The sequence below is a fragment of the Carettochelys insculpta genome, chromosome 7, assembly GCF_033958435.1.
Source record: "Carettochelys insculpta isolate YL-2023 chromosome 7, ASM3395843v1, whole genome shotgun sequence".
NCBI lineage: Eukaryota > Metazoa > Chordata > Testudines > Carettochelyidae > Carettochelys > Carettochelys insculpta.
In genome coordinates, this window is record NC_134143.1 from 14,570,772 (window position 1) to 14,594,184 (window position 23,413).

General features: G+C 42.1%; 2 protein-coding genes across 4 annotated transcripts in view; one reads left to right on the top strand and one right to left on the bottom strand.

Annotated features, from left to right (window-relative positions):
- POLR3A (RNA polymerase III subunit A) overlaps positions 1 to 7,626 on the bottom strand; it is a 56,684-nt gene extending 49,058 nt beyond the window's left edge. For both annotated transcript variants that reach the window (XM_075000044.1, XM_075000043.1), the window contains exons 1-4: positions 7,523 to 7,626; positions 4,116 to 4,251; positions 3,130 to 3,267; positions 1,931 to 2,102 (exon numbers count right to left, since the gene is read on the bottom strand). In XM_075000044.1, the coding sequence (XP_074856145.1) occupies positions 1,931 to 2,102; positions 3,130 to 3,267; positions 4,116 to 4,251; positions 7,523 to 7,566 (490 nt within the window). In that variant the 5' untranslated portion in view covers positions 7,567 to 7,626. The remainder of the gene's footprint in view (positions 1 to 1,930; positions 2,103 to 3,129; positions 3,268 to 4,115; positions 4,252 to 7,522) is intronic.
- Positions 7,627 to 9,411: 1,785 nt separating this feature from the next.
- Positions 9,412 to 20,431, top strand: RPS24 (ribosomal protein S24). Of its 2 annotated transcripts, XM_075000045.1 has the most exons (7): positions 9,412 to 9,490; positions 10,360 to 10,425; positions 13,054 to 13,263; positions 13,802 to 13,912; positions 15,152 to 15,169; positions 19,182 to 19,205; positions 20,350 to 20,431. In XM_075000045.1, exons 1-5 carry the CDS (start codon positions 9,488 to 9,490, stop codon positions 15,155 to 15,157), a joined length of 396 nt encoding a protein of 131 aa, XP_074856146.1. In that variant the 5' UTR covers positions 9,412 to 9,487; the 3' UTR covers positions 15,158 to 15,169; positions 19,182 to 19,205; positions 20,350 to 20,431. The 2 variants fall into 2 exon arrangements, with proteins under 2 accessions (XP_074856146.1, XP_074856147.1); XM_075000046.1 differs by lacking the exon at positions 15,152 to 15,169.
- The last annotated feature ends 2,982 nt before the right edge of the window (positions 20,432 to 23,413 follow it).

Here is a 23,413-nt window from a genome sequence, read left to right on the forward strand (position 1 = left end):
CAAAGAGCAAAATTTCCACTTCTGACACACATGAACATTTGACTCTAAAAAGGAAAGAGCACTACATTTCCTCGCTTCTTCAATGAACCTCTCCAAAGCTTCATATTGCAATGAGACTTTAAAATTTATTTTTATATGATCAGCAGATTGAGAGTCTCATTTGATGAGCATTTCATCTTCTCAAAACCTGTTTCTGTGTACGTGTAAAAAGAAATTGGGGGCTTTGCAGGATCAGTAACACTGTGTTATATCTCCAGGAATTTTAAAAGATTATAAGTTTTTGTGAGTTTTAGGACCATACACAGCTTCAAAAATAACAGTGAACAGCAAATACTGACTTCTATATGAAACCCCACATATACACATCTGAAACCAGAATATGGCTTAATGTTTTTGACATGCTTTAGAGGCATTCATTAACCTGGACAAGCATTTCCAAAACATGTATTATCTCCTATTTAGAGGCAGGAAATGGAGGCTCTACAGTTTCAGTACAATTTCTGGGACTGATTTTTACTTGCACAGGCAAGGGACTTAAGTATTGCCAAAATGAAGGACAAATGATAATACTAAATCCAATATTGCATAAAACACTAACGCAGAAGTGAAATAATTTATGTTCTTAAAAAGCAACTATTCCTTTGTATTCATTTCTACTCTGGAAAGCTGAGATACTACATCTTAAACATACAATCACACATTCTGATTATTACCTTGCTCACTCCTTTCCTATTTCTGAAACAACTTTTAAAAACCTTGGTTTAGGCAGCTTTTGAGAGATCTTGGTTTTATCTGAAAGCTTAGCTTGGACACATAGCTTTTAAAACATGTAAAAAATTCCTCTCTGACTTTAGATAGTCATGAAATATTAGCTTCTAAAAACCACACTGGAAGTGAGGTGAAATTAAAGTTATAAAAACATGATTTAAATGTCTTGTAGCTGTCACTGATACTAACACTTTCACAATCATTAAAACATTCAGGTCAAAAATATCGAATTAAATTGCATAGATTGAGAGGTTTCTCTCTCTGCCTTTCTACACATTTACATAGCTCCTAGTGCTATCCAGTCAGAGTTCTCTTAACTAAGGCGTTCAATCACTACCGCAATACAAGTAGTGATAATTGCTTGACACATTACATTAAAGAAAATATGTATGTTTACTATTCTAATCCAGATTATAACTTTATAGTGACAAAGATGTAATGCTGTAGCAAAGTTAACCATGCTCAATAGCAATGTAACTAATTATTGCTTTGTGTTAAGGGTAGTCACAATACATTTTTTCCTAAAAACCAAAAAAAATCCATCAAACCAGGTAATCCACCTAATGTGGCCAAAGGAAAATATTAGTGCAATCTGCAATTAACTCAACTCCGTCTGGAACACTTCTGTGTTAAGTATTACTAATCTGTCAAATTTATTTCTTCAGGGAAATAGTATATCACTATACTAAGAAAACGGTCCTATTCATAATAGTCATTATTCATCTTTGGGAAGAGTAATATGTTAGTTAGTTTAAATTTAGGACTGTCAACTCTCATAGTTGAAGGACTATGATCACCACCAGACAGAGTCTGGCTATTCCTCTTAGGACAGTTTTGAACAACTGTTTCTTACACTCGAGAGGTTTTATTTATTTATTTTTTAAGCAATATTTAATTATAAACTATAGGTCACTCAAAAAGATATTCAACAAACCATTTCCTGTTCTGACAGATCTTGGCTTGCTCTGTATTAAGTTTGAACAATCCCATCACCTGACTTTAAGGAATGCCTTCTGAGTGATTCTTCATGATCGAGAATGAACACTGAAGATTTTTGAATGATGGGACCACCACAATATTGTGGTGCTTGTAACAGACTGGCCATGAGTGAAAAAAAAGGCAAAGTAAGCACAAGACACCACCTGCTAGTGTCCACACTCACCATTGAAAGCACCACAATAAGGGCAGGTGCTTTTCTTTCTACACTTTTCTGAGACTTTCTTTTTCAATCCTCGTTTTTGCAGGTAGGTCAGACCAGGCCTCTTCAGATAATCCAAAAACTGTTTCCTCTCCTCTGAGGACAACAGGACACAGCAACAGGTCTTGCAGATCATCTTAAATGTAAATAATGCATTAACCTTCATTCTTTGGTTAGAGAGAAATAAATGTGATTAGAGACACATTGGCTGTGTCTACACTTAGTAAAAATTTCGAAATGGCCATGCTAACGGCCAGATCGAAGAATACTAATGAGGCACTGAAATACATATTCAGGGCCTCATTAGCATGCTGCTGCTGCAGCACTTCAAAATTGCCACATTTCGTTCCCGTGTGGCTCAGCTACAGGAGGGTCCTTTTCAAAAGGACCCCACCAACATTGAAATCCCCTTACTCCTATGAGTTCATAGGAATAAGGGGATTTCAGTGTTGGTATGGTCCTTTCAAAAACAACCACCATGTAGCTAAGCTGTGCAGGAGTGAAACGCAGGAATTTCGAAGTGCTGTGGCTGGCAGCATGCTAATGAGGTGCTGAATATGCATTTCAGCACCTCATTAGTATTCTTCCATCTGGCCATTAGCTGGCCATTTTGAAGTTTTTACTAAGTGTAGATGTGGCCATTACGAGGGATATCACAATTCTTCACACACGCTCATACATGCAGTCTCCTGGATGAAATGCCACTGCCTTACTAGGCCAGGAACCCACTCAGTGCACAGATCACTGCCCAACAAACTGGAGCAAGTGGAAACTCTGATCAGCAGGCCAAAGCCTTGTTCTAAAGGCAAGTTCTGCAGGAATTTAATTGTCCATACAAACACACAGCTTAGGTTACTGGCATCACTTAAGAGAAACTTTGAATAAATTCTGCAACTCAAAAGAGGTGACTCTACAATAAGCATTAGAAATCTGGTATTTAAACAATTAAGCATTCCCCTTTGATAGAACCCTTATGTAAAACAGAAAGCCATCCATTCTGAACAGTTAGTTTTTAAAAACAAAAACAAAACAAAACCCCACATGGCAGCGTCCTCTCTTTCAGGTGTATCAAAGGGGTCATACAAATGAAGTAAAATCTCATCTTCTCTGACTTCTCCCCTTTTTATAATTGCTACCCCTGGAATTAAGGAAAATTATTTTACCTGTAAGATGCCTATGACAGCTTTAAAGTATCCAACATGGAAACATGGCAGCTCCAAGTCAATGTAGCCATAATGCCCTAAACACTCTGCTAGATTCTTTCCACAGGTTTCACATGGGCGGTCCTTTTCACTGGTACCCTTTGAAAAAGACACAAACATTACAGCAGCCACTACCGAGTTGGGGAAAAAAAAGAAGATACCATAATTAGTCAACATTCCTGTGGGCAGCGTGCTGTACATCTGCATGACAGACTGTTGGATTACTTTAACACTGACCTCTTCCTTTCAGTCAGCTAGAGCTGGGAACACACTGAAAGCATCATGATCAATATCCAAGCCCCAGGGAAATAGAACATTTTGCACTGCTCCTGCAAATGCAGGTGACGTTAACTCATTCAGCCCCATTCATCTGGGAAAACTACTGTATGACAAAGTACTAAAGGTATGTCCACAGCATAGATGTATGATTTGCAGCTTGTGCAGATGTACCCACATTAGCTTTAACACAATTAACTCACTAACGGCAGCAGCGAGGACACCACCGACACAAGTTTCAGTGCATGCTGAAACCCAGGCTGCTATCTACACAAGCAGAAAATCGGATGTCCAGGTATAGGAGAGACACACACCCAAACAAAGGTGTTTTTTGTGATCATGTGAAAAACATGAGGAGGAATTTGTGTGCTGCCTCAGAAGTGAGTCTGGCTGATCTGTCCAACAATGTGAAATGGCTGAAGGCACAAAGCATGCTCAGATACAAGAGGAGCTTGTAGCCCAAGACATCAATGGCAATTTCAACAGAGGGGCCAAGGACCATAACCACCTTATTTCTCTTCAGCTCACATACTTTAAGCGGAAGCTTGCATGGGCACAGCTATTCTACAGCTGTACAGTTTTTAGTACTGTTCACAATATTCTGCTAAAAAGAAGAACAAATATAAATACAAAAATATAAAACAAACCCAGGAAATTACAATGATTCTTACCATACGATGGTCTAGTACTCCATACAGCAGTGGAGAGTGGTGGTTGTCCTGGCTGTACAAATTCTTACTGACCACCTGAATGTGGGCCTGCTGGCGCATCTCTTCTGGAGATTTCATCCCAAAGCAGATGTGGCTTCTAGAACAGCAAAAAATTATAACAAATAAAAATTAAATATATATACACACACACACACACACACACAAACCTAATCTGAGATACAATAAACAAAGCCAAAAGAATACTTCCTTAATGGTGGGGGCAGGGGGAAATCAGGATTCTACATACAGTAAACCCTCAAGAAGTGTTATTTTGATTTGCGCTTAACTTACATTAACACAAGTTAAGTGCAAATGGAAACTGCCCCCCTCAGTCCCCGCCAGCCCCTGGTTTCCCCAGCTGGGCAGCCCAGTGTACAGACAGCTGCCTGCGGCACAGTTTCCCACAGTTGAAAGAAAACGTGGCACAAGCAGCTGTGTGCCCCCCAGGTGGGAGAAGCCAAAGGGCCACATCACTGCCTCTCCCACTTCTCAGCTGCCTACTCACCCATCTCCCACCCCCAATTTACACAAAATTTGATTTACGTGGAGGTCACAAACGCCAGGTCACAAATGCCACGTAAATCAAGGGATTACTGTATTAGATTTTAACTTTACAGCTAATAATTATTTATTTAAGGACCATCAAACTACACAGCAGTGGTCTCCAAACTGTGAGACACTCAGATGATCATCTGGGGTGCATGGCAGGGCCCAAGCCAGACATTACAGAGAGCAGGGAGGGAGTGGTCTGATTCCTCCCCCGCCATCTGGCCCCAGTATCCCCTAACTGTAGCCCCAGCTCTAGCTCTGGACTGCAGCTCTGGGCATGGGGAAATATGGGGATAGAGAGATTCCACTACTTGTAAAGGGAGAGAACAACAAAGAGTTTGGAGCCACTGCTGCAGAATTTATCACATTGACATAATCCAGACATAGATACCAAACAGCAGTATTTGTTCAAAGCAATTATCAAGTCCAAATAAAACATACCAACGGTCATATAGCACTTTAAAGACGAACAGAATAATTGATTAGGTGATGAGCTTTCGTGGGACAGACCCACTTCTTCAGATCTGAAGAAGTGGGTCTGTCCCACGAAAGCTCATCACCTAATCAATTATTTTGTTAGCTTTTAAAGTACTACCTGACTGCTAGTTTGTTTTGTTAGAACACATACTAACACAGCTACCTCTGTGTTGCAAATCCAAATAAGGTTAGCTTGCAAGAAACATGGGGGGAATTTAGCAGTCAAAAAAGGGGAAAGGTCTGTGGGGTTGAATCCTTATGTAGCAGTATAAAAGATGATGAATTTTGCTTCCAAGAATAGAAGTTTTACACTTAACTGATGTTACAATTCTATAAAACAATACTAAACAAAACCCTTAGCCTTTCCCATTTATTAACATTTGTCACAGGAGCAACAAAAGAAATGTTTAGTCAATCAGTGTTTGGTTTCTTTTTTTAACTGAACAAACCTACACATATAAACCTGAGTAAATGCGGATACATTCTATAAAACACTGTGGTCAACACAGGAAAGCTAATTTTGATTTTCATGAAGCTGACCCTAATGTTTGACTAGAGCAGTGCTCAACCATCTTTATCACTGAGGAACACTTCAGCACTTGTTATAATTACACAGCACACACAATACATAGATAACTCCTGCCCTGCAAAGCCAGGCACTCACAACTCCATCCCTCACCACTTTCACCATGCTCGATGCCTGTGTCACACCCGAGCTGCGGCCACCAAGCAAGGGCCAACCAAGTAGTGGGGAAAGCAGCGCATGCTCTCCCATATGCACAGAGTGGTTGATGGCACTCCCAGCACATGGCTCTGATGCACACTAAGCACTGCTTTGCGGCACACCAGTCCCAACACTGCACTAGTGCAGATCCAATGGGAGTGTGTGTGTTGGGGGAGGGGGTTGATAGAACTCAGGACTCCTGACTCTCAGTCCCCTGCTATAAGCACTAGGCTAGACTCCCACCCCACTCTCAGGGCTGGAATGAAACCTAGGAGTGCAGCCTCCCTACACTCTAACCACTAGACACCACTTCCCTCCTGATGCAAAGACAGACTTCCACTCTTGGAGTAGAGGGGTGGGAATAGAGCCTAGGATCCCTGGCTCTCAGCCCCCTAATCACTAGGCTAGACTCCTCCCACTGGGATAGAACACATGTGCTGGGCTGGAACCCAGGAGACCTGGCTCCCAGCCCCCTGCTCTAACCACTAGCTTAGACACCCAGCCCACTCCCACGGGGATAAAGCCCAAGAGTCCTGACTCCCAGCCTCCCTCCACTCTAAACAGTAGACCCCATTCCCCTCCTGGTGTTGGGTTTGAACCCAGGGGACTGGAACCTGGTTCCCAGCCCCTGTGCTCTAACCAATAAGCCAGACAGTCAACCCCACCCCCAGAAGAGGGATAGAATCCAGGAATCTTGGCTCCCAGCACTGCCCTCCGCTCTAACCCTTAGACAGATGTAGCAACTCTGTACTATAGCTGATATGATATTTGAAAAAATGCAAATTTAAAACACAGTAAACCCTTGACTTATTTGGCTTCAAGTTGCTCCTAACTCACGTTAATTCCAGTTAAGCACAACTTGAAGCTCCTCCGTGGACCCTTCTCCTTGCCTACCCCCAGTGGTGCTGCTGTCAGGAGGCTGAGGAAGGCAGGGAAAAGCAGACAGGAAACTGACCAGTCCTGGGGAGGGGGAGTGGGGGCTGGTCAGTTTCCCGGCTCCTGCAAGCCCCAGGGGAGCCCGGCACCAGGCTGCTCCTGAGACCTACGGGATAATATGAGTTACTCTGTAACTCGAAGGTTTACTGCACACAGAGTAACCACACAGCCAGCCTGCACCACAGAGACCTGGCGAGGGGTTAAATTTGCTGACTGTTGTAAGCTTCGTCAGCTGTACTCGGGAGCGCCCCGAGAGGTCCTTTAAGGAGCACAGAAAACATACAAGCGTTCGCAGGCGGTCGGACACCCTTCTGCCACCCGCGCACGCCCCCCCCCCGCCCACCAGTTCGTGGGACCGAGCCCCGCCCCCCCATCCAGCATCTTCACCAAGCGCAGAGGCCCCAGCCCGGGTCAGAACCGATCCATCCCTCCTCCCTGGGGTGAGCCGCCCCCCGCATCCCCCTCATAGGGCACAGGCTAGTTCCTCCCCGGGTCTGCCCCATTCGCCCTCCCCTCCCCAGATCTGCTCCCCACCCACCACCTATGCTTGGGCTAAGCGCCCCCCCGCCACCATCCCCTCAACGGGCACCACCCTGGCCCCTCCCCCTCCTGGTTGAGACCCCCCGCTCCGTCCTTCCCCCGGCTGCGGGGAGCCCGTCGGAGCCGCGCCGCTGCCCCTCACATTTTCTTGGCCACGTCGGTCTCGCGGAACTGCTCCTTCACCATGATGGCGGTGGGCGCGGGACGCTGCCCGCACGGCACGGAAGGGTAACCGGCAGCCGCACTCCCGCCGCACGCCTCAGCGTCCTCCTTCTCGCTCCGCCTACCGCCGCTAACGGAGGGGTGCCGGGAGAGTCATCGCAGGTCGTCAGGGCGCTGAGGCCTCTCCTGCAGCGACACCTGCTGGCCAAAAGCAGGAGGTCCGCCCAGACTGCTCGTGCCCGGCTCCGCCGCTGTTCCCCAAGCTTGCCCCTCCTCTCACTTCCTAATGCAGACCCAGGACAACCGTCCAGAGGCCTTGTCCTGCACCCCCTGGATAGTCCCCAACACACCCCTCTAGGCCCCAGGATCACCCCCCAACCCATCCCCTTGTGGACCCCAGTAGAACCCCCCAAACATGCCATCTAGTGCATCCCCCCAGAATCATCCCCAACACCACCACAAGTGCATCCGCCAGAATAACTTCCTACACCACCAGTGCTTCCCCAGTTGCCCACACATCTCTCCCCAGTGCTGCCCACTCCTTCCACTGCTGTCAGTCACCCTGAATAATCACCCCTAGTGCACTCCATCTAAATTACCATCCTCCGTCCTCATTACCACATCCCCCAGTACCATCTCAGAATTCTTCCTCCCTACCCCAACTCACATATTGCTTAGTTGCTCTGAGAAGGGCTTACATATGAATTATTAAATTTAGAGACCAACTCATTACACCATTTGGGGCAGTTTGCAGCTTTCCAGGATAGACAGTTACACAAACAGAAATACTAAAGATTAATATCGTTAAAATAAAAGTTTAACGTCTAAAGAATCTGGGAAATTGACCTAATACAAAAAGCCCATTTATCAGCAATAGATCTCCTTGAATCACCATTGAAAACAGTTAGTCTGCAACCATTTCCAGCACCATGACAGAAAGCGACTTCGGGACAGCATGGAAAAAGACATTAATAGTGCAAGCCTCTTTCAGTTGTAAGAGTTCTTGAAGGAGACTCTTCAGCTCTTATTGTGTGCAGTAAATCCAATCTATCCGATTCCCGTGGGGATACTGCATAAAGAGGAAAGGAAAACGTCATGAGCTTTGTTCGGAAGAACTTTGATCTCTCTGTTATCCTAGAATCACAGAATGCTAAAACTGGAAGGGATCTCAAGAGGTAATAAAGTCTTGTTCCCTGCCCTTTCTGCAGAACCAAGCACCATCATCTTTTAGATAGTTATCTAACTTGCTCTTAAATAGCACCAATGATGGAGATTCTACAACCTTCCTAGGCAATTTATTTCAGTAATTAACCACCCTGACAGGAATTTTTTCCTGATGTCCAGTCTAAACCTTTCTTGCTGCAGTTTAAGCCTATTGCGTCTGTCCTATTTTCAGAGGCTAAGGAGAATAACTTTTATTCTGTGCTATCATTATTTTATGCTATGGGGTATATCTGCCCACTACAGGCCCATGTGCCATTCTCTCCTGCTTTTTCCAGGCTCCTGGCTGCAGAGGTGGAAAAAGTACCCTAAAAGTTACTTGAGTAAGTACAAACTGCTTTTTTTTGCAGTGTGTGTGTGTACTTGAATACAAGACATGGGTGTTCTAGAAAACTTGCATAAAAGTACATGCACACATAGGTCACATCTTTATAGTACTCAAGTACCCAGAAGTGAAAGTAGCTGCACTTTTACTCAAGTAACTGCTTGGGTACTTTTCCCGCTTCTGTCTGGCTGGTAGTGGCACAGTCCAGAGCATGTGCCCCGGATTTTCAGTCGGGCACTGGGCATGTCGCCTTACTCCTGCCCTTTTACTCAGGCTCCAAATAGGCGCCTTCGCATTCAGCTCCACCCCTTCACTAAGCCCCCGCGCGCCCGGATATGATTGGCTGCGGCGGGGTCCTCCTTCTTTTCCTCGCTCCCTTGGAGAGAGCCTGCTGTCAAGATGGTGAGTGTCCGCGGTGTAACCGCTTGTATCTGCCCTGCACCTTTGCCATCCCACCTTTTCGGGGCTGGCGGCGCCCTGCCGCCTCTTGGGGCTCCTTGGCCGGGCGCGCCCGCGCGGCTATGGAGGAGCCCGGGCGGAAGGCAAGGCAGCTGGAGGTCCTTGAGCTCCCCCCGGGCGGTTCTGGCCTCTGGCTCTCCGTGCTGCGTGGCTCCTAGCGGGAGCGTGGGCCCTGCAGCCCGGCCGGCGACGGCAGGATGTGATTTTCTGCCTGTTAGCTGCTCGGCAGGAGCGGGCGTTGGTTCCCCGTTTCCGTGTTTGAGCTGTCCCCATAACGCCTGCACGTGTGTTCAGTCTCTGCCCCAGAAGCAGCCCTTGCTAGGAACTGGAACTAGGCGCAAATGCCGGCCGTGTGTGCTCAGCGAATGATGGTTTCTCTCCTAGCACCTGGATTAACAGACACTTTAGGCTGGTAGGCATGCGTGTGCTGGTGGATATACTTACATTTCGTGTTTAGAGATTGTACTTGGACACAATATGTAAGTTAGGTTGTACAAAAATGTTTGTTTTATCTCTGGGTCAGATCTCAAAGTTTTCAAGCAGGGGACATGATTTGAAAATATCTGTTAACCATAACCCAGATCCAGTGTCGCATTTTTTGATACTAAGCCATATTGCATACTAATGGGTGCTGACTGCAGGTGGGGTTGTATTCACACTGGCATGTTACCATGCATTGGTCCAAGATTTTAGTCACTTTTTGCAAACCACCTAAGGAATTACTGGAAGTACTGCATCAGCTGGCCATCTTTTGTAAGTGATCACAGAAGAACCGAAGTGAATATTAATGAATTTTCTGAACTGTTTTGTAGAATGACACAGTGACCATCCGAACCAGGAAGTTCATGACAAATAGACTGCTTCAGCGTAAACAGATGGTAAGAAATATTGGGTACTACCTTTAGTTTTGTTCATCTGTGTGCATTGGGGTATGTGCTTTGCGTTACTGCCTGATTAATTCTTAAAGCTCCTAAGTGTTATTCTTTGAGTAACCCAAGACAAAAGGTGTTTTTTTTTTTTTTTTTAAAGTAAATACCTGTCTAGAATGTAGGCTGTCTCTGGTTCCATTTAAGGTAGTTTATTGCAAGGACTTGGTAGGCTATTAGCTGTACCTGACAATTCCAGCTAAGGAATCGGACCAAAATATTCCCTATGATTACTTGAAAATGCTAGACTCATCCCTAATTGCTTGATGTTGGCCAAAGCTGCTGTGAGGGGCATGGAGAAAATAGCAAAAGTGAAGCTTATGCACCTGGAGAAAAATGATATTAGTGCACTTGGTCTAAAGCAAATGTTACCTAAGGAATCTCTTGATCAGTAGGGCTGCAAGGTTGAACTGAAGGTTTCACAGGTGAACATTCCACAGATGAAGATATTCTTTCAGTAGCCAATAGGGATGTTAACTGGTAAACATACCTGTATGTTGGATAGTTAGCTGTCCCGTGCCAGTTAATTCTGTGGGTGGCCAGTAGCACTGGGCTGGAGCAGCCCCTGCCACTAGCAGGATCCCCTGGCTGCACAAGTGTTAAGTTAAGCAGTTAATTTGTTGTGGGCTATTGTTTAGCTGATGAACTTTGTTTTAACGTTCCTAATAGTCAAGAGGAACAGTATGGGGTGGCTTCATTAATTGGGTATTGCGAAGGGAAACATCCAGTTTTTGGAATATTGTTTTCTAAACTACCCATCATCTAATGATACACTGGGAAACACAGCTCTTTGTTTAGATTAGTGATATATTGGTACTTGCTTCAGTCTGTTCATGACAGGTGAAATATTTGTATGTTGTGGCATCATCTTAACATACCTTAGTTTCTGGACACTGAAAGAAACAATCTGGTTGCACAACAGGAATGCACTTTGCTTTTTGTCCTCCTGGGAAAGAAGCAAATGAGGTAGAATGTTTTATGTCTGAAACAAAGCAGTAAAACATGCCTGGGTTATTGGGTAACTGTGTAATGTCATGTATAGCTAGTGCATTGCTTAGCTTGTCAGTTTCCTTAGAGCCACATACCATTATGTCTTCCTCCTGGGTGCAGTGAGTTCTATGTCTGACAGCGAAAGCTTGTTTGTACTATATGGAAGCAGAAAGCATTTGCAAGGGATATCCCTTTGCTTTAGAGTTAGTTATCTGACTATAACCCAAGTTCTTGGTGCTCTGATGTATCTCAAATGCTTCAGTATTTCATTCCAATTTTAACTTCCAGTAACAAAGAACAAATTACAAAAAGTATATATAAATTATCTTGTTCTGCTGAATAGTACTTCTTTCCATGGTTCCTTGGCGAACTAGATGTAAGAGCCATGCATAATTTGGTGTGGTCCAGTCAAGTTAATTGGGTGCCTTGAATTATTCTAATTTTGTAATTGTTAGCTCAAAAAACCTCATTTAGGTTTACAGTTAAATGTTGCTGAAATATGTTTATTTACTTCTAAATAACTGTGTTTCAGAGACTAAGGCCGTGTCTACACTAGCCCCAAACTTCGAAATGGCCACGCAAATGGCCATTTCGAAGTTTACTAATGAAGCGCTGAAATGCATATTCAGTGCTTCATTAGCATGTGGGCGGCCGCGGCACTTTGAAATTGACGCAGCTCGTCCCGACGGGGCTCCTTTTCGAAAAGACCCCGCCTACTTCGAAGTCCCTTTATTCCCATGAGCTGATGGGAATAAGGGGACTTCGAAGTAAGCAGGGTCCTTTTGAAAAGGAGCCCCGTCGGGATGAGCCGTGCGGCTGCAAGGCGCATCAATTTTGAAGTGCCCCAACCCCCCGCATGCTAATGAAGCACTGAATATGCATTTCAGCACTTCATTAGTGAACTTTGAAATGGCCATTTTGAAGTTTGGGGCACGTGGTAGATGTAGCCTAAGTGACTTTAAGGTGCGGACCTCTGCTCTTTTGACAATGAATCTGAAGATATTGTTACTAATGAATTGTTAAAAATGCCTTGACTCAAATGTATGACACTGAAATGTAATATAATTGGTGTACAAAACACAATGACCTCTTCAATTCTAAAAATACTGTTTCCTTGTTTTACGAAAAAGGGTTCTGTTTGGTAACTCTGCAAATCTATAAAGCTATGGGAGGAGTTTGGCATGACTTTGGTCAAATAGGAACTACTTGCCTCCATTCTTGTATGATAATTTTAGGTGCCAACTATGAAATGTATATGTTCTCTGGTTCTTTAGATTTAATATGTATGGAATACGATTCTGTCATTGGTGCTGACTCTAGGGGTTCTCCAGCCCCAGAAAAATTGGCAGGTGCCTAGTGCGCACCTCCTGCCAAACTTACCTCTTTGTCTCCACTGCTCTCTTGCAGCCCTACTCTTCTCTTCTCTCCCAAAGGAATGGGAGGAGTGGGGAAGGAGCAAGCTTGGACAAGGAGATGGGAAGGAGTTGGGGTGGGGGCAAAGGATCCAGAATCCCCTGGTCAGAGCAGAAGTCAGTGCCTATGGCTTATAAAATACAGATATTTTTAACTGGAAAAAACTTGCATCTGTAGGTGATTGATGTTCTTCATCCTGGAAAGGCCACAGTTCCCAAAACCGAAATCAGGGAAAAGCTGGCAAAAATGTACAAAACAACCCCAGATGTAATTTTCGTCTTTGGCTTCAGAACCCATTTTGGTGGTGGCAAGACTACAGGATTTGGCATGATTTATGATTCCCTGGACTATGCAAAGAAGAATGAACCAAAGCACAGACTGGCAAGGGTAAATTTCTTGCTTGTGGTTGTTAACAATGCCAGGGAATTTACTGTATGTACTAAAGAATATCTTGTATATTGTCAGGATCCAAAATCTAAAACATTGTAGTAAAGTAAAATTACTAACTTATAAATAGAAATCTCTCTTCTGTATTTATGAGTTCACAAAGTGGTAACATGTTTTTTTGTAGTACTGTAGTGAAGATGAAGAGGAATTAAAATGATTTTTGCTCAGCTGTGGATTTTAGCAACATAACCTAATGGGAGGGGCATCAGAGCATGGGATAGACATGTGGAGTACATTGTGTTCTTAAAATATACTCAACTGCAGCTGTATGTTTTCAGCACCTAGTTGTCTCAGTTTGTATTGAGTGAGGTATTCGTTGTGCCAATGCAACTTTTTAAATCCATTTTTAGGATTTATGTCAGTAATCATACTTTAATAAAGCTTTTGAAATATGTAAATGTTTAATATAGAAGCAGTTTATAGATACCTGTTGTTAAATTCACTTTAGTAATTGTGTTCATAATTCTCTTACTACTAGCATGGCTTGTATGAAAAAAAGAAGACTTCGAGAAAACAGCGAAAGGAGCGTAAGAACAGAATGAAGAAAGTCCGGGGCACAGCCAAAGCAAATGTTGGTGCTGGCAAGAAGGTATGATGACACGTGTAGGCTAGAGCATGGATACTGCAAGTTTCATTGGTAGACAGGTTTCTTCCTCAACAGAATAATCTTTCCTTCTCTTTATTTTTTTTTTTGTGTTTCCTACTGGATAACAGAAGGTAACTTATGAGATCTCGTGCAGTTTTAATTCCTCAGTAGTTCACAGTAGAACATCAGAGTTCTGAACACTAGAGTTACAAACTGACTGGTTAACCACATGCTTCATCTGGCACCACAATTGTGCAATCAGACAGCAGCAAAAACTAAAACAGTGCAAATACAGAATGCTTAAATGTAAACTGTTAAAGGGAAATCAGCATTTTTCTTCTCTATAGTAAAGTTTTGAAGACATTTGTTTATAAATGTCTAAGAACAACCATAATGTGTTTTTTGTTCTGTGTTCTCAACTCTGAAATTTTTGTAATAACCTCCATTCCTGAGGTGCCCGGGACTGAGGGTCTGCTGTAGCTTTGCTCAACTGATCATGGCTCAGTAGCTAACTTACTGTGAAGATTTGTGACAGTGTGTTTAAATATGCTATTTCTTACCTAATCTATGGCTTTCAAAACTTGTGAAACTGCACTTTGATTATTGCAGTCAGAGTAAGTGATACCTCACTTTAATTTAACTCTGATACACAGTAAAACTGAAGTTCTCCGTAGACTAAAACTGTTCATTAATTTCGTTCTACCGTGTTTGAGAATTTGTCAGCCTGGTGGGCTGCTGGTACTGCAGAAGGCTGCCTCAGAGGAATTTAGGATTAGGAGCCATGTGATAGAGGTAGTTCTAGTGCCCTCCATCAGTGTAGGACAGAGGGGAGATGTCTATCTGGCATTTTTCTTTGCTTCCTTCTGATAAGTCATGGATGCTCAGCTTCTGGTGGGAGTGGTTTCAATCCCTCAGAGGATCAGAAAGCCAGGAATCTTGGAGAGGGTCTTGGGATGTTTTCAGATGGAATGGAAAACCGAGAAACACTGCAGAAATGAAAGTTTTAAGACAGAACAGTGTTATTTAAGGCATTTGGGAAGTACAAAATTTGCTAGGGATACTTGAAATTGGGTTTTGGTGTTTTTTCTTAGCATTGCTTTATTGGTAGAGTGAAGGTGGTGGGTAATAGAAATAGTTAGTAAATGGTGGCTGTAGTTGCTAAAGTACTATAAATAACCATATATCCTTTCTTGAAACTTAATAACCTTTTACCTTTCTTACTTTCTTGGAATTCTTCATCAGAAATGAAGTGACTAGCAGGTACTGAAAGAGCATGGATGTGGTGGTGGCTGTATGAATTATGGATCACTTAAGCACTTGAGACATGTTTAATAGATACACCTTGTGCATTGCTTTGCATGCCTATGCTTTCACTTGGGACTTGAGTTCATTTCTGCCCTATAGTATGCAGTATTGTGCTACCAATGCAAGTACTGATACAGAAACCGGGGGGAAGGGGGGTGCACTAAGTTAAAAGCAGTGCAGAAGTGAAATCTGGTTTTCTGTCACTGCTCATCCTGATAAACCTGATGGATCTTGACAAGCTCTCTAAAAATACTCGTACATATCTAAAAACATGTGTGCATATTATTTTGATGAAATACCAGTGAATGGGATAAGAGAGAGTGCCTCCTCAGTATGTATTGATGCAAGAAGTGGAAAGTATTTGCCCAGTTTTTAAAAACAGCATATTTAAAAGTGTAACTGCATTTGTAACTTGGGCTTACCACAAATGGACCATTGCTTTTTTAAATTTACCATAGTGCCATAAGGGGTATGCATGTGTCATAAATTTATACCCAGGCAACTGTTGTGTGAATACAATATATTTTGGTCTCTTTTGAAGCTAGTTAGGTTACCTCCTTTGTCTCTGTATATCCTGCATCAGTTTTAGTTGACAGTCTGTGTATGAATCATGCCTTTCAGACCAAGGCTTTATTTCTCTCTGTTTTGCTTTTAATTTAAGCAGTATAATATGCTGGTTAACCATGATGAAACAATGAAAATATTAACTGCATCAATGAAGGCACTTTAACAAGAGCTCCTAGTTGTCTGTAGTTTGAAAGTTTGTCTCTTTCATCAACAGAAGTTAGTCTCCAATAAGGGATTATCTCGCTCACCGTGTATTCAAATTGAGTGAATTTCAAGGACAGAGTTAATGGAATGCACTCTTAATCACTTTTTGTTTTAGGCTCATTGGCTAAGTTGGCTGGCTAAATTCATTCCATGCAAAGTTTGAAATTCTGGACTTTGTCTTTTACATTCAATAGTTTCATAAATTAATCCCAAGATTTACAGTTTATACAGGACCATACTTATAATGCATTTCCAGCTACAAAGGACAAGTAGAGAATTAATTGGTTTAGAGATACTTTTTAGACAGATTTGCTGCCTGCCCAAATAGTTAAGTGATACGGTGAATCATCTTTCAAAGGAAGATAATCATTCTGATTAAATTATTCCCAATTGAGGTTGACTAGAGTTTAAAAATTGACTTGGGCATCCACTTACAGCAGTGATCAGCTTTATTGTACATAGCTAGGGCTATACTCACCTGTAGTGCTGGCAGCTTGATACAAATGAGTAGTCTTGAAAATTCAAAGTGGTTGCTGATTTTGCATATTCACATCACGAAACAAGCAGCAAAGGTGTGGTTGGGCTGGCAAAAACCCCTTTCGTTGGCAGCCCCTTATCCCTGATTTTGTCTTTTTTGTTTTTTTTTTGTTTTTTTTGTTTTTTTTTTGGTCCAGGAATAAAGTGATGGGGCCAGAGGGTTTTTGCGTGCCTGTTTTCTGCTGTGAATATGCAAATGATCAACTTGAATATGCAAAATGAACATCCATTTTGAATTTTTGAGACTGCTCATTTGCATCAAGCTGCTGGCACTAGGGGTGAGTGTAGCCTAAGCCTAATCAACTTGTGAGAGCTAAACAGATTGTTTTGTATGCGTTGTTATATTCAGTGTGGTCTAGTTAAAAACAAAGAAGTCAGGACATAAAAAGTGGAAAAAACAGGGTGTGGGGTGAGATGTCACATATCTAAATTAAGATGATGTAAACGCGACAAAATTAATAAATGTGCCTTTTAGTATACTGGAGGGGCATCCTGACTTACAGAATCTAGGGCTATGTCTACACTAGACCTAGGAGTCGATGGCTGATAAGCATTTTTAGCTATGCTAATTGCATAGCTAAAATCGACTTTTCAGCGGTCTGCTGCCATGGCTGTCCTTCATGGAAGAAGGTTGACAAGAGTACTCCTCTTAGTCTTCATGGCTCATGAGGAGTTAGGGGATCGATGTTGACCCTACAAGAGCGCTGGCTGTTTATGTGCGAAACTGCACCGTGGAAGATTGACCTGCTCGGGGTCTGTCTTCCAAGGTAGTGTAGACATACCTAGATCTAAATACGGAATGGTTTAGACACCATTGATTTAGTCTTCCTAATTTATAAAACATAGGACCCATATTTATTTCATAGTGTCTCCAGAAGCCAGATTCAAGGTCCCATTTTCCTAGGTTATGCATATACATAACTCCAAAGAATTTAATGATTTCTCAAAGCATCAATTAGAGAGATACTATATTACTTAAAGCTTGTGTAATTTAAATACACACCAAAATCTTGAGAGAAACTTGTGTACAGTTCAGTTGCTTTCATTTGTCCTCCTTGTTGTGAACATAGGATTCATATCACGCCACTTACATTTTTGATAGCTTAAGTTGGAACGTCTTGTGTGTGTTGTGTTTTTGTCCTGTGCTATTGTTATACATCCATTGCAAGGCTTTAACATAGGGATATCTAGATTTGCTATTTTCACATGTGGCATTTACCCTTATGTGGTGGGAGTGGCAGTGGAGGGAGAGAACTGCATCCATTATTGTAAGCTATCTTGTTGGCTCTGCTGCCTGTATATTCTGGATGACCGCTGATGCCAGTTTCACCCCCAATAGCCTCTTTACATCTCAGATCTTTGAATAATAGCATGCGTTCCCTTGCATTGTCACTTGACTATTGTTACTATTTCTGAGGGTACATAAATCTACCCCATCTCTGGATGCCAAAAAGGTATCTTTATAGTAGAAGTCCATTAACTGCTCACCTTGTAGCTCACTTGGGTGCTTTTTTACACTGACAGCTTTCATCATCTTTAGTGATATTAGCTTGATTTTCATTACTGCATGGGTCAGTTTAGTTACCACAATCAGGTACATGTATGGCCTAACTAACCATCTGTGTGGTGGTACTCAGTTGTATAATTGTGAAAATGGATCCCTTGACGTCTTCTACTCTTCATTAGTTAGAGTCTTGTAAAAACCCTTGTCCACCTGCTTCATCATCTCGTTTGGCTGTTTTCTGAGTAGTTACTGTTCAGCCATGACTCTCCTTTCCCCCTGCCAAGGAATTGTCCTGTTCATTTTGCAACCAACTGTCTTGTTTAAACCCTTAAAGATCCATTCCTCTTGAAATAACTTTTTAATTGTCTTCTTATGCTTTGTCTTCTTTTTGTGCCCTTCATTCTTCATTTGTTAGCTGAATTCTCGTAAGCTGCTTTTTTTTGGGTGAATGCACCTACCATATTTGTGTACTGTTGGAATAGAAACATTAAACGTAACTTGAAAAGTGGCAAAATGCCAGTCCGTTGTATGTGGCACTGTATTTGACTGCAGTGCTCTGAATGTGGAGGACTTTGATTTGATCATGGTTTTAAGTCTGCCATAACTTTATTCCACTATGCATAATTGCAGGGGGCCCTTGTATTTGCTCTTCATGTGCAGATGCACTCAAAAATCATGTAAAAATGGACGTTAGTCACTTTCCTTCTCCTTTGATAGTTTATTCAAAGTTGTACATGATTGCATCTTTGACGTGTTTGACTTTAATTAGCTAAATGGCTCTACAAGGCCATGAAGGAAAATTGAATTCTTTGGTACGTGTGTTGAATTACCTCATTTCTCTTTGTAGAATATCTTGAAGGTGCAGGCATGTGTGAGTCATAATGCACCTTTGATTTTCCAGGCCCTAGTAGCAGAGCATTTAATGCTTCAAGTGAGAGGCCCTATCCCTCCAAGTGTCTTTTGAACAGGGTGAACTTGTTGTTATGAAAGTTACTGAAAATAAGGATGAAATCCAGCTGTACTATTAACACTCAGGAGGGTGTGCTAATGCCAAACAGGATGGATTTTCTAGGGTAACATGACTGTTGTAAGACTGATTTTTAAATTTCTGTGATTTAAAGTGTTTTAGTGACTATCTCTCTTTTCTTGTTGCAGTGAGCTGGCAAATGGGCCTAACAGGTAAAAATTTAAATGTTTGGCTTTCTGCTGTGTTGGTAACTTGGCTCTTCTCAAAGGATTCACCTTAACCAAATGACTAATATTTTGTTTATAATCCAAGTCAGCACAAGTGAGTTTTAACACAAGCTTTCAAATATAAAGGGAACACTCACATTTTCTATATGGTATATGCCCCTGAGTTTACCTGCCAGTTTTTGTGTACCTGTTCGTCTGGGCTGCTGCCCCCACTTCCTGTGTGAAAGATCCAAACCACCCAAGGACATCCTGTAATTTGCAGTTAACAAATTTGGGTTTTGATGCATGCAGAGTAATACTGAAAATATATATTTTCTGTAGTCACATAGTAATAGAAGATTTGTGATGACATCTCAAAATTTGTCTTTTAAATTTCATTAGTAACTTACCTAGGCTATTTCAGAGATTGCTAATGAGGTGCTGAAATGCATATTCAGCACCTCATTAGCATGCTGCTGGCCGTGGCTTTTCAAAATTGTCACGTTATGCTCCCGCACGGCTCGTCCAGGCAGGGGTCCTTTTTGAAAGGACCCTGCCAACTTTGAAATCTCCTTACTCCTGTTGGCATGGCCATTTTTGAAGTTCTGGGCCAGTGTAGATGTAGTCATAATGAAGTATTTTTACTACTGCTTACAACGAAATATTTTTATCATTCATCTCAAATTACAAAGTGGTATGTTTTTGTTTCACTGACAAATTGACAGCTCAGAATTATCATCGTTTCTATTTTAATACCAGTAAAAAGTCACTGAAATTGAATGATGATGCTTCACTAAAGGGCTATCAGGTATATTTTAAATGGTGCTCTTGTCATTTCACTACCAAGGATACTTAAATGAAAGTTGTATATGATATAAAGCAAACCTTGTGCTGCAGCAACTTTACAAAAGCAGCCTGAGACGTATGTTTAAAACAGTGCTTTAATAGTCTAATCTCATGTACCTGGCTGACAGAGCAGTTACTTCATATCATGTGGTTTCACAGTTGTAAGTAGCATTTTTAAAGAATTGAATTTCTGACTAATTACAGGGTAAGGACCTTCTTCAGTTTTATACTGTAAAATTAAGCTGACTGACTTTGCAATGGAATGTAATATTACAGGGCTGACTCTTCTCCCCTCCTTTTACAGATACTAAATTATCCTGCTAAGGCAACCAGGGAAGATGGTGCTGATCTATCAGAAGCTCGCCGAATAAATAACACAAATAGAAGTGCTCTTTACCTTGTGTGTTTTTTGTTTTTAATATGTCTACTTTAAGAGAGTTGTGTGAATAATCTGGAGTTGATCTATAAAAGCAGGAAATAGACGCAAGTGCTTAGTAAAGTGGTTCATACCTTAGATCTTTTGAAAGCTATGAAGCTTACAAAGCACTAAGTGTTTTGTAACTAGTAAAACTTACCCTTTCCTGGGCTAGGACTTTACATGCAAAATTCATCTATTAACCAGTTGCTGGCTCTTATTAATAGATGTTCAGATATTTTTTTGTTCATACTCATGCATGCATAATTAATTCCAACCTAAAACAATAGATCAAAATATTGACAAAGGACCCCTTGCCCTTATGGAAGTCTATAAGAATTCTGAACGGGGTTTTAGACTTCCCATTTAACCAGACTAGAAGTCAGCGTGAGTGGAGCCTCTCAGTGAGGTCAGATCTAGTTTTTACTAAAATCTTTTTTTTTTTTTTTTTTTTTTTTTTTTTTGGGTAATTTCCCTCTGGTTATAACTGGCTCGCCTAGGCCGAGCATGTTGGGCTAGGTTTCTCCAAGGAGAACATGGATGCTCGAGTTACTTGGACAAAGGTTTCATTTTTTTTCCTTTTTCCTCCCTTAGTCGAAAATAAAGAACAAACCGTCTGGTTCAGGAAAACATGACTGAAAGATTGCTTGAAACAAAGGGTTTCTTACTCTTGTAGTTTGATGAAAACAGCTCCTTTTAATGCCGTTAGATCTGACCCATGTTCCCAATTTGTTCAACTTCAATTGCATAGTGAAATTGTACCCACATTGGCCCAGTCTCTTCCTCTGAGGGAATCCCCCCAACGTGGCTGCATGTTTTACTCCCTGCAGGTACTGTGCAGTGAAGCTTAGATGTTTAGAATGTTGGGCCCCACTTTTGTAACCTGCAATCAGCAGGTCCCCAACCTATCTAGCACACCATTGGTTTGCATTATGTTAGTCTGAATTGTTTCCTAGTCCTCCACTTCTCAGCAGCATGCCAGCTGTGGTCTCTGGCATCTTCTACTCTATTTAGGCTGTGATGTCTTTAGCCTGTATCATTCTGCCTAAACTGTAACTCAGAAGATTTTAATGTCAGTTATGGAAACTGTCAGGGGGCCCCTGACTCCACACTGGCAGTGCAGAAAGTGGGGGCCCTGCAGAGACTAAAACAGTCTTCACCTTAAACCTTTCCAGGGTTTCAGGTTCCGTGGCCCTGGGCCTAGTTTTGCTGCCAAGCCTGAGTGAGGAAACCCCCATCCCAATAAGACACTTGGACATCTCCCTGTGGGGGTACCCCCCAAGCTCTTAAACCTTCCTTCCAGGAGAGAGCTGAACCCAGAAACCTGTAATTTGGTAGCTGACCATTTGGTCTGAAGCCCTCAGACTCTTCTTAGGACACAGAAATCAGATCAGTTGCTTACAAAAGTGATTTACTCACAAATCAGGAGAAAAATAAATCAGAGTGGCATGTAGAGAAAAATATTTCCATAGGATTCAGTTTAAAAGTTAGAGGGGAAAATCTCAAGTCAAACACCACCACAAAAGGAAAAAAAATGGAGCCGCCAATAACAAAACAAGGTAACAAGCCACAGCCCATCCAAATTTAAAATAACCAGAAACCTGAATGCATCTTTTCCCTGTTACTTAGACAACTAGCTGATTTTTGCAACAGGCACGATACTTTGATTTCAATTGCCTGGGAGACCTCTGCCCTCTGGGCCTTTCTCCGTGCTGTTTGCAGAGACACAAGCCCTTGGAACTGCAATTGTTCTCAGTTAAACAGAGTTACTTCACTCCCCTTGGCTCACCTGGGGTTCAGGTTGCCTTGGAAGAGTAACCCCTTCTCATGCATGATGGAAACACATGGCATGTTAGTATTGTTTTGCTGAAGTCATGCTTCAGTTTTTCCTTTTGTAAAATAAAGATTGAGATAAGCTCTATGAAGCAACCTTATAAAATGTCAATTTGTCATAGGTACGGTGCAAAGGTGGAGAAATTCCCTTTTGGACAGCCACATCCACTATGACCACTGGGGAAGTTCAGCTATAAGTGCAAAGAACTGCTTTCCCTTCATTTCTGGTGCTGTGATCTAGAAGCTGCTGAGTCCCCCATACCTTTAAGTTGTGGATCTAAATTCGCAAGCCAATTTTGTCTGAGACAGCACCCTCATCTGTTCATCAGCTGATCTAAAATTTGGATGTTTGACAAATACCACTTTATATTTAAACCAAACTGGTTGTAGCACTTTCTCTTTGAGATTGACTGATTTCCACTGTACCTGCATTGCAAAATAATGGTGGTTTAACTCCAGGGCTGGATGATCTTCACTGGAATAAGGCACTCTTTTGCCACGTGTGAGAATAGCTATTTGGAAATAACTCCTGTTGCAGGCAAGCACGGGGATACTTAATTATAGGCTTATGGGCCTAATTTGAGTGCTCTGCAGGTAGATGGGGTATGCTATCCAAATGGAGTTAAAGACATGGGTCTTACAGCATTTAAAATTACCTGTTTTTCTTAGAAGTTAAACAAAATGCAGCCTTCGTATAAAATGTATCAGAACCATCACTAGAGGGTAGTGTTAACACAGTAATTCATATACCTGAAAGGCTGACTGAAACCTTTCTTAAAAACAAAAACCAGAAACATACCACACCCTGTTCCACAGAAGAGGGTCCTCAGAAGCCCCACAAGAGGGGAGAACACAGAGTAGTAGGGGTGTATGTGTTGGTGTGAGGGGAAACAGTGCGTCAAGAGGAACATAAGTAAAATTCACTGAGCAAATATTAAGATCACTAAAGCAATGATGTAAATCACTATTTCTTGTCCTGTTCTGACTCCTTAAGTGTTGTCTTTAGCACTAAAAGAAATGTTGCTAAGGGGATTGTACAGATATAACCTCGCCTACCTCCCCACCCCAAAAAAAGGCATACAAAATACAGTGTAGTAGTTGTCGTTGTGGAAATTCTGTG